At 54.2% G+C, this 19,684-nt stretch overlaps 1 protein-coding gene across 1 annotated transcript; it reads left to right on the top strand.

Moving 5' to 3' along the window:
• Positions 1-1,918: 1,918 nt before the first annotated feature.
• Positions 1,919-2,623, top strand: DNAJB8 (DnaJ heat shock protein family (Hsp40) member B8). The gene has a single exon (XM_036078484.2). The coding sequence runs from the start codon at positions 1,919-1,921 to the stop codon at positions 2,621-2,623; it is 705 nt and encodes a 234-aa protein (XP_035934377.1).
• Positions 2,624-19,684: the final 17,061 nt, after the last annotated feature.

Genomic DNA, 19,684 nt, shown 5'->3' with positions numbered 1-19,684 from the left:
ACAAAACAAAACAAAACAAAAAACACAGAAACACTTTCATCTGTAGCTACATACCCAGTGAACTTACTCCCCGCTGTTCATTTCCTCTACCAAGCGATATGTGTTAGGTGTTAGCCCATGGGGTGGATGGACAGGGGGCACAGAGGATAGGTCCTGCTCCTGGTAAGGCAGGCGGGAGTAACTGCGTCTGTCACTCTAAGTCAGGCTTGCAAAGTGTCTCCAGGTTCTGCTTTCATTCCTCCCGGCATTGGGGACTGGCTAGAACCTGCTGTCCCCCCCTAGGTTCCTGATGAGTGCAGAAGGAAGAGAGAGAGAGAGAGAGAGAATACAGAGAGGGGTAAGGACTATAGAAAGAAGAGAAGGAAGGGAGGGGTGAAAGAAATTGGGGGGAGAAAAGGAAGAGGAATGCCCTCTTATGTGACTTAGTGATCCCAATAGTTCTGCTCCTCATTGGTGCAGTTACTAGGTAGTTTAGCATGTGTTCCATCTTAACTGGAGGGGGGTGAGGGGAAGGGGGGAATAGATGTCAATCAATATTGTTAATTGCTATTTCTAAATATGATCTAACATTGGAGCAAGAATTAAAGAAATGTAAATGCCTAGGAACATTTGGTTCCTAATTCACTCACCTTACTAGCTTTCCAGGGCTGCCATGGCAAATTATCACAAACTGGGTGACTTAGAACAACAGAAATGTAACCTCCCACAGTTCTGGAGGTCAGAAGTCCAGGATCAAGGTGTCGGCAGGGCTGCACTTCCCCCTTCCAGCTTCTGGTGACTGCGGGCTCTCCCTGCGCTGCATTGCCATCCCCCTCTTCTTCTGTGTGGCTCCGTAAGAACACTTATCATTGCATTGGGGACCCACCTACATAATCCCGGATGTTCTCATCTCAACATCCCTAATTTAATTACATCTACAAAGACCCTTTTTCCAAATGAGATCATATTTGCAGGTTCCAGCGATTAGGACAGGGACATAGCTTTTGGGGGGCCACCATTCACCCCCCTACATTCACTAGTTACACTTACCTGGATTTTTCTTACCAGAATGGAGTGGAATGCTTCTTTTAATTTGCTGTCCTCAGACAGCTCTGGGTTTGCATCTCTCTCTCTCTCACGGACATACTGTGTGACCTTGAGTACTTCCTACATGTCTCTGAGCCTCATTCATTCAACAAATGTTTACTGATTTCCAGGCATGGTCTTAGACACTGACGAACACGTCTGCCTTTGTGGGGCTTACCTCTGAGGATCTGACCTGATAAAGGGGCACAAGAAGAATGAACTCCTGCTCCCACCTCCTTGTCTGATTTCCCACTTGGGGTCCCCTCACTCCATCCCAACAACCCAGCCAGCAGGTTAAGTGGACATGTCCCAGGAAGCCCGCCCTCCCCTCCCCAGACCACCGTCACCAGGCTGCATTGCCCACCTAGGCCCGATCCTGCGGCTGATCCTTTCTCTGCTCCTTGGCTCCGGGGAGCTCAGCCCTCAGGCCCAGCATGACCAAGCTCCAAATTCTCAGCCCGCCAAAGTGCCGACCTCATGGGCAGGGGCAGGCCAGTGTGCCCCGGGGCTGCTGGTGGGGAGCTGGGGGTGGCATTCGCCCCGCCCAGGGCTGATGTCACAAAGGGCCCAGCCTCCGCTCTGCAGGGGGGTCTGTCCCTGGCCTGGCCCCACTGTGGCAGTGTCCCCCTCCCCCCACCCCTCTCAGTGGAAGGCGCCCACTTGTCCCTGAGAGCTGGTACTATGAAAAGGTAAAGTCACCGGGCAGAGCCGCGCCCGGAGCCAGCAGATTCCAGCAAGGCCCCCGCTGAGGGACCCACACCAACTGCTGCCTCCTCCGAGTCCATCCCGGCCCCTGGGGCCCCAGTGCCCACCTCACCTTCGCCCACGCCTCCGCCCCCTCCCTCCCCTCGGCATGGCCAACTACTACGAAGTGCTAGGGGTGCAGTCGAGCGCCTCCCCGGAGGACATCAAGAAGGCCTACCGCAAGCTGGCCTTGCGCTGGCACCCCGACAAGAACCCCGACAACAAGGAGGAGGCCGAGAAGAAGTTCAAGCAGGTGTCCGAGGCTTACGAGGTCCTGTCCGACTCCAAGAAGCGCTCCGTGTACGACCGCGCGGGCTGCGACGGCTGGCGGGCTGGTGGCGGGGCCAGCACCCCCTACAGCAGCCCCTTCGACTCGGGCTACACCTTCCGGAACCCCGAGGACATTTTCCGCGAGTTTTTCGGCGGCCTGGACCCCTTCTCGTTTGACTTCTGGGACGCCCCTTTCAACAGTGACCGCGCTGGCCGGGGCCACGGCCTGAGGGGGGCCTTCTCGGCCGGCTTCGGCGAGTTCCCGGCCTTCATGGAAGCCTTCTCGTCCTTCGACACCCTGGGCCGGGCCGGCGGCGGCGCCAGCCGCACCACCTTCTCGTCCACCTCCTTCGGCGGCTCGGGCGCCGGCAGCTCAGGCTTCAAGTCGGTGATGTCATCCACCGAGATGGTCAACGGACACAAGGTCACCACCAAGCGCATCGTGGACAACGGGCAGGAGCGCGTGGAGGTGGAGGAGGACGGGCAGCTCAAGTCGGTGACCATCAACGGCAAGGAGCAGCTCAAGCGGGTGGACAACAAGTGAGCGCCCGGCCGCCCGGGGCCACTCGCCCGCCCGCCGCACAGGCCGCCAGCGTGGCTGATGGTTAATAAATGTGCCAAGTGAGTTCATGGAAACAGCTGGCCGGATGTGTGGGGCGCGGGCACCTACCTGCTGGGCCGCTGGGGCCCCAGCCCCCGTGCGCAGGACCGTGTGCGCTCAGGCCCGAGGGTTCCACCTCCATGCCCGGGCTGTGTTAGTGAGAGATGCAAGGGTGGTTCTGCGGGTGGTTTGTGATCTCTCTTGTCTGTGTCGTCAGGGCTGGCGTCTGTCCATCTCCACCCAGCCCTGTGCCTCTGTGCTTGCTCTCTGATGGGAGAGCGGCATCATCATCCATCTCCGTGTCTCAGCCCCGTGCCCCCTCAGTGATTCATCTCACAGCCAACTTGCCAAACCCAAGTTACATCACGTCACCTGCCTTGCTGTTAAACCTGTGTGGCTCCCTCTGCTCTAAGCATAAAGACCTCAGGCCTTGTCCTCACCAGAAGGCCGTGGTGGCTTGGCCCCTGCACACCTTCCTGCAACCCTCACTCTCTGAGCTCTAGACATACTGGCCAACCCTCTATTCCTCCACTGAACCAAATGCCTTACAACCTCAGGGCCTTTGCATGTGCTGTTCTCCCTGGTATTTGCCCACTCATCTTGAGGCCTTTGCTCAAGCATCACTTCTTCAAGGAGGCCTTCCCCAACACCACTATTCTGAATTAGTTCTCCACCCACCCCACTCTAAAGGCCCCTCACCTGTTTCACCCTGGCCCTTATGGGTTGTCTATGTGACTACTGAGAGATGGGTGCCTCCGTGACTACACTGGAGGTCCAAGGGAACAGGGCCTGTGCTTGTCTCATCGCTCACTGTATCCCCAGAGTCTAGAGCAATGCCTGGCACTAAGGGGCAAGGCATATATTTGTTAGAAGAATGAATGTTTCTAGGTGTGTGCGTGTGAGTGTGTGTGCATGTGTTGGGGTGTTGGGGGATGTGTGTGTGTGTGCGTGTGAGTGTGTGTGCATGTGTTGGGGTGTTGGGGGATGTGTGTGTGTGTGCGTGTGAGTGTGTGTGCATGTGTTGGGGTGTTGGGGGATGTGTGCTGATCCCAGGCAGGCCAGAGCAAGACTGACTGTCTGGGAGGAAGTGGGTGCTGGAGCAGGAGATGGGAGATCCTGGGTCCTGTTCAGGACTCAGAAATGCAGTTTGGGGTGAAGTCTTCTGCTTGCCTCTGTAGTGCTCATGGCTGGGCCCCCAGGCTGGAAGTCAGGGCAGGCTATCAATGTGATGCTCTTGTGGCGGGCAGCACCAGCCAAAGTGGTGGTGGGCCTCTTTTGAGCAGTTCTATGGACTGTGGACAGAGGGACAAATAGGAGAGAAAGTGAGGCCAGCTATAGGCCGACAAGACCATGGACACATACAAGGTCCCCTGGCAGGTGTTCTGAGGACTGGGACCGTGTTGTGTGATTTCCCAAATGACCCCGAAGTCACCCTACCTGGGTGGGGGGCTGTGTAGCCTGAGAGTCACGTGTGCGGACGCTGTGCGCATGTTTTTGACCGTATCTGTGGAGCATAGAGAAGTGGAGGATGGCTTGATTTCAGTCTGCTGCCCCAGTAGACCATAAGCTCAACAAAAACAGGAGCTCTGATGCTGTTTTTTGCTCATCTCCAGCCCCTAGCCCAAGGCATGGATATAGTAGATACTCAATAAATATTTGTTGTATTGAGGTGTTTGTGTGGGCATGCACGGATGCGTTTGTCTAGGAGCCTGAGCGAGGTCTCTACAGCTGGGCCACAGGGCCCTGTCCTCGGCATTATGTCCTCAATACGGCACTAAGGCTTTGAAGGAGCCAGAAAAGGCACAGACCTCACATTCTCAGACACACTCAGCTGGGAAGGGAGCAGATGCAGAACTGTTGCCCACATCAGAAATAAGATGACCCAACCCTTGAGACTGGAGTGAATATCATAATTATGCTCTAAAGAGAAGAAGGAAGTCAGACTGGGGAGACCTGGCTATGTCAGCCCTGTGTGGACATGGAGCTAGAGATCTTAGTGGACCACAAGTTTGCATGACCAAAGGTGTTAATGAGGAAATGCCTAGGAAGTTGCATGCGCCCTCAGGGAATGGATAGCTCTTCTGTTCAGAATTCTGATCCCACTTTGTGCTCAGCTCCAGGCCCTGCCCCAGGAGGACAGGAGCAGCCTGGAGTGGGTCAAGAGGGGGTGGCTAGGGTGGGGAGAAGGTTGGAGACCTCATCCTAGGAGAAGCTGGGAAGACTCACCTTGGAGAAATGCAGCCGTGTGGATTCCATTTGCTGTTCCCAAGTCTCTGCAAGACTCCTCCAGGCCAGGAGAACAGATGGGTCTGAGGCCCAGGGATCAGGCCTAGGAGCCAACGGAAGGGCAGGGTGTCACAGGAAGCAGGTCCCGGCCTTATGGAACTGGAGCTTTCTCTAAGTCAGAGCAAGGCAGACTTCCTTAAGGGGAGTGAGCTTTCCCATCATGGGAGGGGTGACAGTGCTGAGTCTTGATTACCTGTGGGCAGACGGGGTGCCAATCTTTTAAAAATATTGTTTAAGTATATTTTTATTTTGAAACAATCCCAAGTTACAGATGGGTCATGCACTTTTAATTCAGTGCAAATCAAGAAATATGTATTGAGCGCTTATTATATGCCAGGCACAGTTCTAGGTTTTGGGGATGTAGCAATGGGCGAAACGGATCCCTGCCCTGATGGGGCAGATGTGCTACTAGAAAGCCAGAGAACATTGTCCCGAGTCGTAATGAATGCTAGAGAGGAAACACTGGCGGATAAGCTCATAGATGAAGCATGGGGTCAAGGGCATGGGCACAGTAGTGTTTTGTCGGGTGCTTCTGGGAGGCCTTCCTGAGGAGGAAATGGGAATGAAAGTGAGATCACAGACCATGTAGTTATCTGGGGGAAAAGCATTTCTGGGCCTAGGGAACAGCAAACGCAAAGACCCTGCTCTGATGAGAAAGAGGTGAAGGCAGATACACACAGTCCCATTTAATGCTCACACTGTCCCGGACTGGTCACTGACCCATGTCACATAAGAGGAAACTGAGGCACAGAGATGCGAGTCACATAACTGGCAAGTGGCTGAGCCAGAATGTCATCCAGGGTATTTTGACTCCAAAGGATTTACCTTTCAAATAATAATAAGGGTAACAATAACCATAATAATTGCAGCAACCAAGGTCAGTGTGCCTGTGTGTGTATGCGTGTGCATGCACGTGTGCGCGTGCATGCCTGTGTGTGCACGAATGTGCGTCTCTGAAGGATTGGCATGCTGGCAATTCCTTGTTCCTTGGGGGCTGGAGTGGAGCCAGAAGTGGAGGTGATTCCAGGTGCCAGGGTTCAAGGCTGATTAATGACAAGGTGTCTGGTTCCCAGGCTGGGAAGAGGGGAGTGTGGGCGTGGCCAGGAAAGGTGCTGTGAGTGCCGATCTGGCTGGGACCTGAGCAGATTTTGCTCACCTATGCATCTCAACTCCTAGCCTGGAAAGTAATAGGTGTCCAATAAATGATGTGAAATGGAAGAAGGTGGGAACACACTGATCCAGGGAACAGCAAGAACCAAGGGGCCTGCTCAGAGGATAGCCTCTGGAGATCATGAGAGGAGAAGCTGCTGGGAGGCCATAAACCTTGAGGGGAGGGTGGGACCTGGTCAAAGATAGACCTGGGAGGAATTCATCCCCATTTCCAGATGCACAGCTAGGCTGAGGGACACCCATCGTGGCGGTGGGGAGGCAGTGCTGGAAGCCTGGAGGTGGCCTGGGTGCTTTTCTCCAAGGGGAAACTGTTGAAGGCTTCTTCTAGGAAGTCAAGGGGCATCACCCCAAGATCTCTAGGGGTTGCAAAGCCCCTCGGGTGCTGCAAGTGGACACAGTAGGTGTCCAAGAGGACAAGTAGGTGACCTGGCTGTTGGCCACACCTCCAGGCTCAGCTTAGCCTCGGGTTTCTTGAGTCCCGCCTCCAGGAGCCCCTGGGACAGGCCAGCAGCTGGAGGTCTCCTAACCACGTTACCAGAGGAACAGGAGAGCCCCATGACGCACAGAAGGCTGCACCCCAGCTCCCAGCCCTGCAATGGGACTAACTTCATCAAAGCCCCCGCTACAGCATTAACCACCTGACCTGTGCCCCTGCCGACCTGCTAATTTCACCAATTACTGGCCAACCGCGGCTGCGTCAAGTGGGCCCGCTTCGCTCCGACAGCTGCTGGGCAAATCCAATTACGGCCCAGCAGCCCAGGCGGTCGCGTGGTCCTGGAGCTGGGTGCAAGGCAGAGATCTGGGTGCTTGCAAGACCCTGGTGTCTAAACGCCCTCAGGATCCCTGGGCCAAGGCACCGTCTGCACTCCCTTCCTCTCACTAAGCCTGGCACATGAAACCAGTACTTTCCCTCTCTAGCCCAGACCTGTGATAGATCACGGCATTGCCTTCCCTAACTCCTCCGGGGCCGCCGAGCATGGCAGCTGCTGTGCCCGGCGAGGCACGTGCCGGGTCCTGGACCGCTTGGCGGAGTCCTGTCGCAGCCCTTAGCTGCATTTGCCACACTGAGAAGCCGAAGCCCGGACAGGCTGAGGTGCAACTAGGGATGTACACCCAAGATCAAGTCCAACTCCCTAAACGGGCATTCGAGGCCCCTGCGGCCTTTCCAGCTGCACATGTCACCCACCCCGCGGGCACTGACTGCCCAGGGTCCACGTTTTGTGCTTTTTGTCCCTGCACCTGAGCCTCCCGTCTCATCTCCTTTGGGCCTGTTAAATGCCTCCTTGGAAGCCTTGCTCCAAGTCACCTCTCTGGGGAGACCTCACCAAACCCCGTGGGAGCAGGACAGTCTGGCCGAGGGAACCTCGCCTTCTGGGCCTGGCTTTGTGCCAGGTGCAGAGACTGCAGTGGTGAGAAGCCTGGGGAGGGCCCACAGAGCCCCCACAAGCCAGCATGCACACCCTGGCTTGGACCAGCTGGCTGGGTCCAGCTCCATTCCACTTCTCATGCAACAGTGCCCCAAGTGTGTGGGGGGTTACATGGAGGGCCCTCTCCTGGCCCAGCCTCAAAGGGGCTCCTAAGGGGTGAAGGGCCCACCTTTAGAATGTAGCTCCTTACCCCCATTGCTGCCTCCTGGATCCCCCCCATCACTCCCCTGGGCATTGCACCAGCCTCCTCCTTGGTCTCCCTGCCTCCTCCCGTCCCTTCCTTCATCTTGTTCTTATCCCAGCAACCAGAAGGATCTTGTGAAAAACAGTTGAGGAGATACTCAAAGTAAAAGTTAAAGTCCTCATGGCAGCTACAAGGCCTTGCATCATCTGGCCCCCAGGACATCCCTGGCTTTCCCATTGCTCTAGCCTCACCTACCTCCTCACCATCCTGCACACATACCTGTCATGCTCCTGTCTCAGGACCTTTGCACTGGCTGTGCCCTCTGCCTGGAACCCTCCTCCCAGAGTTCCACGTGTCACTCTCTCCACACCTGCCTTCAGGTCTTTGTGCATCTCCCCATGTCCCCCTCACTCTCTGTGCTGCAGTCCTGCCTCAGGACTCTTGCACATACTGACCCCATTGCCGGAAACACCCCTCCCCGCTCAGCCCCACCCAGCTAACTCCTACCAACAGCCTCCCCACCCCCGTCTCTTCTCAAATGCCACTTCTGCAGGTAGACCTCAGACTTAGGCAGGCTTCCCCTCCTCCACCCTTCACTCCAGGGTCCCCACATCCCTTCTGGGCCCCTGGCTGTCTGAAGGGACCCAAATCCTATGGGGAAGGAGTAGGTTCCCCATCGCTGGCTGGACAAGATGGCAACCCAGCATGTCCTTCTGGCGCTAGGATCCAGTGACACTGGAGCATTTTACAAGTCAGGGCACCGAAGCCCTGGGGAGGGATGCTCCCTGGTTCACAGAGCAGGTGGGGAGCCAGGTCTGCAACCTCTCTGTAGGAGTAGCCTCAGGCCTGGCCAGACAGCATCACCCCCCATAGGGGCGTTTCCCCCAGAGTCTGGTTTCTGCATGGACTGGGGGCGGGGACAATGTTCTCAACCCTACCGAGTCCCTGCTTTGTCTGCACATTTCCCCGATGGACTTGCACCAACAGCAAGAAAGAGGTACGGCTATTTGCCCCCATTTTACAGATGGGGAAACTGAGGCTCAGAGGGTTAGAGACTTGGTCAAGGTCACACAGCCACACTGGAAGCCGGTTCTGCCTTCCTCATCCTCTCCCCCTGCACCCAGGGCCTGGGGCAGGGTGGGTGGGGCCCAGGCAGCCTCTGCCCGCCCTCCCTCCCTCTGGCCAGTCGATGTTATCGCAGCTGATTTAATTTCAAAGACGGATTGAGCCTTGGCGGGAGGGAGAGAGGCTAATCGCAGCCGCCATCTGCCCCGTTGTCATGGGGATGGGCTCCCAGCAATTGTGCAGGGGCTGGACCCAGATAAGGGCAACACAGTGGGCTGGAGGGGACTGCAGTGGGTGGGGTGGGGATGGGCAGGACGATGGGGGAGCAGGGTGCGGCGCAGAAGGAAGGAAAGACCCACAGACCCAAGAGATACAGGGACATAGAAGCACAAGGGCGCAGAGGTGTTAAGGGGCTGGGGGAGAGAGCTCAAGGGTGCCTGAGCCCAGAGAGACACGGAGACCAGGAGACACCGGGAGGCAGCTGTCCAGTGATGGCTGAGCAGAGCCTCGGGGCAAGGCTGGTGATTGCAACACGGGTGACAAGGCGTCCTTGCCCACCCACAGCCCTCCTGGCCGAGCACCCAGGCTGTAGCTCCGGGGCCCTGCTGAACCAGGCTGCCTAGCCCTGCCATGGTCTCCCGCGGCAGCACCACCACTGGGCCAGGGCCTTGGCGGGACATTCAGACCTCCCCGGCCTGCCCCTCCGCCACGACAGGGTCACAGACCCCAGAGTTCCTCCCTGGCCAGGCAGGGTCCCAAGCTCGGCTCAGAACTGGCACAGCAGCTCCTTCTACCAAATAGCTGCCGGAGCCCGTAGTCTAGCTTTTAGGACATAAACTTGCCAAGTCAACAATGGCCTCGTCTTGGGGATGGAAGGAAGGTGCTGAGCACCTGCCGTATGCTTTGTTCTCCAAAAGTCACCCACTTCGCTGTATGTCCCTACCTGTTTTACAGGACAGGAATTTGGAAAGAGAGCTCCCTCTGTAACTTATTCAATAAATATTTATCCATCACTCCCCGTGTGCCAGGCCTAGGAAGGTGCCGGAACAAGATATCGGGGCTCCGCTCTGCCACCTCCACTGCCTATGCTCACCTTCCCCTGGCTCAGGGACGGACATGTCTTAGCTCCATGCTCAAGGTGCCCCTGCCCCGCTGAAGCTCTAACACATTCCACCCTGGGGCTGTGCGCCTTTGCAGATGCTGGCCACTCTCTGGGAATCCACGGCGAATCAGCAACTTTAAGACAAGCAGTGTCCTGTTGCACCTCAGACCCCAGCCGGTTGGACCCCGTGATGGCCCTTCCCTGACCGTCTGGTCCTGTCTCTGCATCAGGCCAGCGGAGCCGAGTGCCACTCTATCCAGCGCCCAGGTCAGAAGGGCCTCAGGAATGCTGCCTCCTCTCCCTCCGAGGCAGGCTCAGATTTCAGATCTGTACACCTACTGCATGCAGGACGCCCTTGGTGGCCCCCAAGCATCCCACGATGACCCGGGGAGCTTCTGCTGTGGACCGCGCCCTGGCCTCCTCCCTGGATTTTGGGCTGCCAGCACCAACCTGCCAGAGGTGGCCCCTCAGGGACAGCTCCTTTGACCTTGTCACTCCCCTGCTCCCGCCCTCAGAAAGAAGCAAGGCGCTTTGTTTTTCACTGAAGGCCACGATCACTCCTAATTTGCTCTCCCACTTGTCTGTTGCTGGAAATCTGAAGTCCAAAGTCCCCAAAGTGGCTCACAGGAAGATATCAAAATCTCTCCCGACTTCAGGACAAATTGTAACTTCCCACTGTGCCCGCAGGTGGGGGTCTCCAAACTCCTCTTCAAGACCCAGGACAATGTACCAACACCTGCCGAGACCCCTGGTTCCAGCCTCCTCCTTACCATCTCCCACTTCCCTCTTTTAGCCGCAAGAGGTGATTATTTGTTAGCTAGCTCGCTTGCTCTAACTGTGAAATAGACATAACATAGAATTTACCATTTTAACCATTTTAAGTGCACAGTTGTGCGGCATGAAGTACACTCAAATTGTTGTGCAACCAACCCCACCATCCGTCTCCAGAACTTTTTCATTGCCCCAAACTGAAACTCTGGCCCCACTGAACATGAACTCCCCGCTCCCCTCCCCCAGCCCCCGGCAGCCACCATGCTGCTTTCTGTCCCTGCGAGTTTGGCGACCCTAGGGACCGCACGTGAGTGGAATCGTGCAGGATTTGTCCTTCTGTTGGGCTTCTATTTATTGCTTGGACTTGCCCTCCTCTCTCTTGACCCCAGGGGGTGATTGCGGGCGAGGCTGACCCCCCACCCCAGGGCGTTAGTGAGCAACAGTATTTGGGAACTGCCCCAACAACGTCCACCACCTGCTATGTACGCGGCGATTCTCTATGGACGAGTTTGTATGACAAATCTGAAATTTATTTTGCAGCTCGTGCTTATTATAACAAATTAAAAACATATAGAATATAAAATAAAAACACCCCTGTAGACACACCCCACAATTGGCTCCCCAGAGAGTTCGCTGGTGGCAGTTTTCCGAGTATCATTGCCAACATTATGGAAAACTGTACGGTGCATGTATCTGTTTTTCCTTTTTAACCAAAATGGGCATCATTTTACACGTGTCATAATAGCTCTTTTTTTTTTAATTTTTAAATTTTTATTTTTTAAAAGATTTTATTTATTTGACAGAGAGAGACACAGTGAGAAAGGGAACACAAGCAGGGGGAGTGGGAGAGGGAGAAGCAGGCTTCCCGCTGAGCAGGGAGCCCGATGCGGGGCTCGATCTCAGGACCCTGGGATCATGACCTGAGCCGAAGGTAAATGCCCAACCATCTGAGCCACCCAGGCACCCTGACTTTAAGAAAAGATACTGAAATAACACTCATTCAGAAATTAATTCTTGGTCTATTTGAGTTGGTTTATGTATAATATCAACTGAAGGCAAGAGGATCAGCTTCTGTGGTCCCATTTAGCATCCTAGATACAACATTCATGTACACATATTTTTATATATACACAATCACTCAATAAGATTATTTATTTATTTATTTGACAGAGAGAGACACAGCGAGAGAGGGAACACAAGCAGGGGGAGTGGGAGAGAGAGAAGCAGGCTTCCCGCTGAGCAGGGAGCCTGACGCAGGGCTCGATCTCAGGACCCTGGGATCATGACCTGGGCCGAAGGCAGACGTTTAACGACTGAGCCACCCAGGCGCCCCATAATAGCTCTTGTTTTGTGCACAAAACAGTATATTGTGGACAGTGGCCGCCCTCCATGGCATGCAAAGCAGGCTCCAGCAGGTGGGGAGCCTCACCCCATCTCACAGAAGGGGAAGCTGAGGCCTCGTGGAGGAGGGAGTTGCTCAAGCTCTCCAGGCAGGAGGAAGAGGGGTGTGGCCCGATCCCAGGTTGGCTGGACCACCAGCCTCCAGCCGTCTCTGAGCTGAGTCTTCTCCCCTGGAGAAGGGACCTGGAGGGCCTCAGCCCCATCTCAGCTGGGCTACCTATTTCCATCACCAGGACTGCCAGAACTCAAGTGGTTAGAGTGGGCATACCCCCTTAGGGGTGGGGGGGGCGGGCATTCAGACCTCCAGCCTCAGGTGAGATTCACACCAAGTTCTGGCAGGAGGGATGGAGCTGGAGTCAGACAGATGGGAGTCCAGCCTGGGCTAAGTCACCTTACCCCTCTGAGCCTCAGTTTCCTTATCTGGCAAGTGAGGCTTTACTACCCACTACGCGGTTCCCCTCACACTGGCATGGCAGGGTACAGGGATACGTGGGCAATGTTCACGTATCCCTTTCTCCCTTCAGTGTGCCAGGGGCTGGCCTGAGGGTCGGGGCAGCGGGCTTGCTTCCTGCTGCCCCACAAGCCACCCTCCCAGGTCCCCTCTGGCACTGCTCATACCTCTCCTCACTTCTAGATGTCTCTTCATTTGCAACCCAGTGCTTTCCCTTTCTTCAGGATTGCTCAGGGAAGGAGCCTGGAATGGTTTCCTCTTGCTGCTGTGACAGTTTACCACAAACTTGGGGGCTTAAAACAGCACACATGTATTCTCTTACGGTTCTGCGGGCCAGAGTTCCAAAGCGGGTCTCACTGGGCTAAAATCAAGGTGTCGGCAGGGCTGCGTTCCTTCTGGAGACTCTGGGGAGAAACTGTCTCTGTGCCCCTTGAGGCTGCCTGCATTTCTGAGCCCGAGGATGCAGCCTCCCTCTTCTGTAACATCCCCGACTGCTCTGACTCTCACCTGCCTGCTTCTCTGTGAGTGTTGTGCTTACACTGGACCAACCTGGATAATCCAGGATGATTTCTTCATCTCAAGACCCTTAACTTAATCACATCTGCAAAGTCCCTTTTGCTACCTAAAGTTAACAGGCAGGTTCTGGGGATTAGGACAGGGACATCTTCAGGGGCTATAACTCAGCCCACCACAGGGCCTGGAGAGAGAACAGGGGGCAGAGGGGTTGGTAAGAGGCCGGCTCATGTCCCTCCCCCTGTCTGGGACTTGCTTCTCTGTCTCTCCTCTCCCTTGGTGCTGGGACCCCCCCCCCCCCCCCCCCCGCCGAAGTGTGTCACGCCCAAGGCCTTGCTGCTTGCCCCATAAGCCCAGGAATTATTCATCCTTTCAATTGAACCCTGTGAATGGTCTGGGCACAGGTCTTGGTGAAGGCCCAGGATCATATTACAGGGCTAGTCCCGGGTGGGTATCCCAGGACGCCAATAGACTGTGGGACGTGCACAGGGGCAGTGTGGCTTTAAGAAAAGTTTGGGGCATAGCCTCCATTAGCATCTCAGAGGGGTCTGGGGTCCAATCAAGGTTGACCGTGATCTCAGATGACATCTCCGAACCCCTCATCGCCCCCCCCAGAGCTGCCTGACTCCATGTCCCTGCACCTGTCTTCGTGAGATCTGGCCAGTGGAACGGGCCTCTCCTACACACGGCTTGGGAGGCATGGGAGTTGGGCAGTGCTGGGCCAGGGCCACCCTGCCCGCCAACCACACTGTGCTATCACACCCCAAAGCAGGAACCTGGTACCGCCAGCCACTTGAGCCCCCAGGCGCCGTGGTTATGCCTGCGGTCACCCAAGCAGCCGGTCAGGAAACCCCTGGGGTCGTGGGGTTCTGGGGTGGCAGCAAGGGTATGTACAAGCCATCTTCTTCAGATGCTCCGGCTGCCCTTTACCGCCTTGAACCCTCGCCACACCTCCAGCCATGTGGCTCCCACCCCCAGAGCATCCTCCCAACCCTTCCCCATCATGGCCAAGGAGAGCCGTCTTCTTATGGCCCATGGTCCCCCGATCCCGTCTCTCCCTCATTTGGGACCACACGGATCAGTCTGTCTTCACTTGCAGGTCTCTAAATGTCTTCTGTCCAGCACCTGGAGGGTGGGGACAGTTTCTGCTCTTGTCTCCAGCTTGCCCTGCCTAGTAGTGACCGCTGAGTGGAGAAAACTTTCCTCTACATGGCTAAAGGAGACAGGGCTGGTGTCCCAAGGGTCCCTGTGGCTAGGGGAGGGGGAGGAGTGGGTCAGGCCGAAGTCCCTTCCCCACTATTGGTGTGGCCCTTCACCCACGTGGCCCTGGAGCCTGGGCCTTCGACAGAGTCCCTTTTAGGAAAGGAAAGCAAGTGCTTTAATTGCAAGTGACTGCTTCCCATACTTGTTTTAAATTGATATGTAATTAAAAAGTTAATTATTAATCGGGCTTATTGATTACCTGCCAGTTGCTGGCTGGGAAAGCTGGCCTGTGGATTTGTTCACGCAAGAGGGTCCGTGGCTCTTGCTGAGCCAGGTCAGTGGCACTGTCTCTGTTCAGATTTGTTTGGCCACTGCTTTTGCTGCTGATGGGCTGGCTCTTCTCCCAGAAAGCCTGGCTGACGCGGCAGTGTGGGTGCTGCTCCGATCTAAGGGTGAGCCCAAGGGTGGCGGTCTCAGGCTCTCCGTGGCAGCCGCTGCTGGCCCAGGTGCTGTCTCCCCGCTCTCCTTTCTGCCTTGGGCTCTGGAGCATGAATTTGTCGGGCGGCACCCCAGTAGTCTCTTCCTGGACGGCCCACAGGTACCGCTCACTCTCAGTGCCAAGCGTGAACTTGGAACTTTCCTCCCCAAATCTGATCCCCATTCTGTGTCCCTTCTAAGGGGTGGTCCCTCCGGCCACTTGGTGGCCCATCCACGCACCTGGGAATCATCCCGAGCTCCTTCTTCTCAGGCTCTTCATCCTGTGGATTCTTCCTCTCTGTGCTCTCTGCCACTACACTGGTCTAAGCCGTCATAAGCCTGACCTGAAGGAGGTGAGGAAGCAAGCCAGGTGAAGATCTGGGGAGAGCATTCCCTGCAGAGAGCACAGCAAGTGCAAAGGCCCTGAGGCAGCAGCATTCACTAAAAAGCAAAGAATGGGGGCACCTGGGTGGCTCAGTCAGTTAAGTGTCTGCCTTTGGCTCCGGTCATGATCCCCAGGTCCTGGAATTGAGCCTTGCGTTGGGAATCCCTGCTCAGCGGGGAGCCTGCTTCTCCCTCTCCCTCTGCCCACCGTCCCCCCGCCCCGCCCCGGCTCATGCGTGCACATGTGCGCGAATGTGTGCTCTCTAATAAATAAATAAAATATTAAAAAAAGAAATCTTAAGTAAAATGTACTCCACATTAAAAATAAATAAATAAAAAGCAAAGAATGGAGTGAGGAGTAGTAGAAGAGGTAGCTAGATCATACACAAAAAATCATAGGCCCTTCTAAGGGCTGTGTTCTTTGTCGGGTAGATGGGAAACCATCACAAGGTTCAGGGCCGAGGAGGGGCCAACACATTTCCAACAGATGACTCCGGCTGCCATGTGGAGGAGGCTGTGGGGACATCAGAGTGGAGGCAAGGAGCCTAGAAAAGAGCCTTTGCTGCTCTCCAGGTGAGGGAGGACAGCGAGCGGCATCAGAGGAATAGTAATGGAGGTGGTACAATTGGTAGAATATATTTAAAGATGGAACTGACAGGCTTTGCTGATGGATTGGATGTAAGGGTGAGAGAAAGGGTCAAGGGTGACTCCAAGGTCTCCGGTGTGGTAAAGTGGAGTTGCCATTCACTGAGCTGGGGAGCACCATGGGAGGGCAGATTTGTGGAGGGAAATCAAAAGCTCAGTTTGGGGCAGACTCAGTTTGACATGCATGATAGGCAGCCGAGTAAGAGATGCCCAGTAAGCAACTGCCTGGAGACATGATCTGGGGTTCAGGAGAAAGGTCAAGACCTGGGTGAGATCACCTGGGGAGTGATCACATATGGAGACAGGTCCAAGGATACCCAGAGGCCAGAGAGAGGAGGAGGAAGGGCAGAGGAGAATGAGAAGGAATGGGCTTCATCTCAGTCCACTGCTCTCTATCCCCTTCTGTTCCAGTTAGAGTTAACTGGTTACAAGAGACAGAAACCAATCATGGCTAATGGCAACTAAAAGCGGGGAGAGGCACTACTGAAGGGGGTACAGGCTGGGTCAAAGGAACAAGAAACCCCAACAGCTGTAGGAAGGCCAGGAGCCCCGGCAGCTCCCGGATCGAGGGGTGGTCTCTCTGGGTTACTGCCCCTGGAGCAATCAGCTCTGACAGTGCTCCAAGGATCTATTGGCTAAGTGGCACCATCATTACCAACACCGCCATCGCCACCATCATCCCGTCAACCACCACCAACACGGCTGCTGCCTTCACCAGAGCGTCTACCACCACGACTGTCACCACTAACCACAGACCACCCCCACCGCCATCACCATCACTGCCATCACCAGCACCTAGAGACCATCGCCGGACTCGCCACTATTTCATTGACATTCTCGAAGAAAGATTTGCATGCCTGCTAGGTGACAGGCAGAATGGTGGGCTCTGCCGATACCATGATGAGCAAAGATTACTCCCACCTGCAAGTGGATTACACTTGTAATCCCTGGTGAGGGAGAGAGGTTTTAACCCAGTAGCCACAACGGAAATTTAAGACTACAATGGAGAGAGGTGCCGCAGGAGACAGACAAGATGCTGGGAAAGTCTGGAGGATCTGATCCAGATAGGAAGGTGAGAGAAAGCTGCTCTGAGATCAGAAAGGTATGAGCTCATGGGGTGGGGGGAGGGAAAAGTGCATCAGGCATGGGAGCTTGCATGTGCACAGTCTTGATGGTAGGAGGGACGTGAGTACTAGGGCCAGGAGAAGGCATGGGGGGCTCTGCTCCACACGGTCACTCAGGGATCCAGGCTGATAGATTCCTCCAATCTGTAGCGGCACCCCCGGAGCAGCTGCCTCCTCAGTTGCCACAGTAGGCGAAAAGAGACTGAATATTCTTTTTTTCTTTAAAATATTTATTATGGGGGTGCCTGGGTGGCTCTTGGTTTCTGCTCAGGTTGTGATGTCAGGGTTGTGAGATCGAGCCCCGCGTCGGGCTCCAGCCTCAGCGCGGAGTCTGCTTGGGATTCTCTCTCTCCCTCTGCCCCTCCCCCCACTCTCTCTCTCGTGTGTGCGTGCACACACACTCTCTCTCTCAAATAAATGAATAAAATCTTTAAAATATTTATTATGAAGGCTGCCAGGCATACGTAGAATGGGAGAGAGCAGTGTCATGGGTTTCCATACGACCATCCCCCCACTTCAACAATGACCAGCATCTGGCCAATCTCATTTCATCTACATCCCCATCCACTCCTCCAACCTGGGGCTATTTTGAAGCAAATCCCTGCTATCATATTATTTCATCCATAAAGATACGATAAAGACTTAGAAAACATAACCACAATACCTTTATCACACCTAAAAAGCAAAAAATCTTAATATCATCAAACATCTACTTATTATTCAAATTTCTCTAGTTACTTTTGATTTGTTCAAAACAGCTTTCAAACAAGATCCACACATTGCGTTTGACTGACATGCCTTTTAAGATCTTAAGTTTACAAATCCCCCTTCCCCCTGTTTTTCCTTTCACTTCATTTGTTGGAGAAACTGGTATTTGACTATAGAATGCCCTATTTTGGAGTTTGCCAATTGCACCCCTGTGGTGTTAACATGTTGCTCTGAGCCCTGTGTTTCCTGTAGTTCTAGAGGCTTGAGATAGGTCTAGAGGCTTGATCAGATTCAGGCAAGAGTTTTTGGCAAGGATGTTGCATAGATAGTGTTGTGTCCTTCCTAACCTATTACTCCAGGAGATAACTATATCTGATCACTTCCTTTTTGTGAGATTATGATTGACCAATGGTTTGGGAGTTCTCAGCTTGGCCCATCCATTATAAAGCGCCTCACATGCTTTTCACTAATAATTTTAGTAACCATTGATGATCATGCCTAATTCTACTACTAGAGAGTTGCAAAGTGGTGGTATTCTTTTTTTTTTTTTTTTAAAGATTTTATTTATTTATTTGACAGAGAGAGACACAGCGAGAGAGGGAATACAAGCAGGGGGAATGGGAGAGGGAGAAGCAGGCTTCCCGTGGAGCAGGGAGCCTGACGCGGGGCTCGATCCCAGGACCCTGGGATCATGACCTGAGCCAAAGGCAGACGCTTAACGACTGAGCCACCCAGGCGCCCCAAAGTGGTGGTATTCTATCATTTCCTATTCATTTATTAGCTAGAATTTTCCTAAAGAGAACTGGTTATTCTGAGAAATAGTTCCTAGAAGAGATGGAAGATAGATGACTGTTCTTTCCTTTATTGAAAAATTTTTAGAATAATAAGTTGGTTCCTGGCACGCTCAATGTTGACCAATAAAGTTTTTTAGCTACCCTTCCATGCACATGGATTTTTAGCAGCTTTGTTGTATTTCAGTCTATTGCAGACTTTCTTGATGTTCAAATTGTCCCACCTCTGGCCAGTGTGGGAGCCTCTGCAAGTTAGCTCCCGAGTCCCATCTTCACAACCCCACAGACGTTGATCACTCCCCTTGCATTGTGCATGATAAGACACCCCAGACTCATCTTGAATATTTCCTGCCCTGACCTGGAGCCAGACCTACATCCAAGGAGCCCTGGCTCCTGTGTGTGGGACGTGATATTGAGAGGTCATGGGAATGAAGACCTGCAAAGGGGTCTGCAGTGTAAAGGATAGAAAGGGGTATCTGAATGCCTATGTCCCTGCCACAGGGTTCAGGGAGGGCAACAGAAAAATAATGGAGGCCTGAGGATGCTTCAGCTTTGCTGTGAAGAATACAGTTGCATGAAACAGGAGTGTGTAGCAGCAGAGAGGAGGAGGAGGAGGGCTGGGGCAAAGGCTGGTTGGTAATGCAATCCCATTGCATTGATAACTGATAATTGCAATGGTCCTTGGAAAGGAGAGGGGCCTGGGTCCAAGGCCCAGGGACTAAATTGGCCGTGGGCGGAAGTGACAATTCCTCTATTGCAACAGCAGGGAGGGAAGATGGACATTTCTGAGCTCAGCTGCTCTGCAGCAGGCAAGAGGAAGGTAGATAGCTGTGGGAGCCAACATCTAAGATGGCCTCATGGTATTCAGGCCCCTGTGTGGTCCCTTCCCACATGGTATAGGCCCACACACAGAACCCATAGAATATTCTGGAAATAACAGAGTGTGACTCCTGAGGGAAGGTCATGAAAGATATGGTGGCTTCCGTCTTCTGCTCGGGTCACTCACTCTGGGGGAAGCCAGCTGTCATGTCCTGAGGACACTCAGGTAACCCCATGAGCCAGCATCGGCTTGCAGCCAGGTGAGTGAGCCAGCTTGGCAGCAGACCCCCCAGCCCCGTCAACATCTTGGTTGCAACTTTGGGAGAGACGGGAGGTCAGAACAACCCAGGTAAGCTCCCGGGCTCCTGACCCACAGAAACTGTATGAAATAATACATGTTTGCTGTGGTTTGAAGCTGCCAGCTTCTGGGGTGATTATTTATTTATTTATTTATTTATTTAATTTATTTATTTTTGACCACCA

This window comes from Halichoerus grypus, chromosome 1 (assembly GCF_964656455.1).
Source record: "Halichoerus grypus chromosome 1, mHalGry1.hap1.1, whole genome shotgun sequence".
Taxonomy (NCBI): domain Eukaryota; kingdom Metazoa; phylum Chordata; class Mammalia; order Carnivora; family Phocidae; genus Halichoerus; species Halichoerus grypus.
This window is presented reverse-complemented; position numbering and strand designations above follow the sequence as displayed.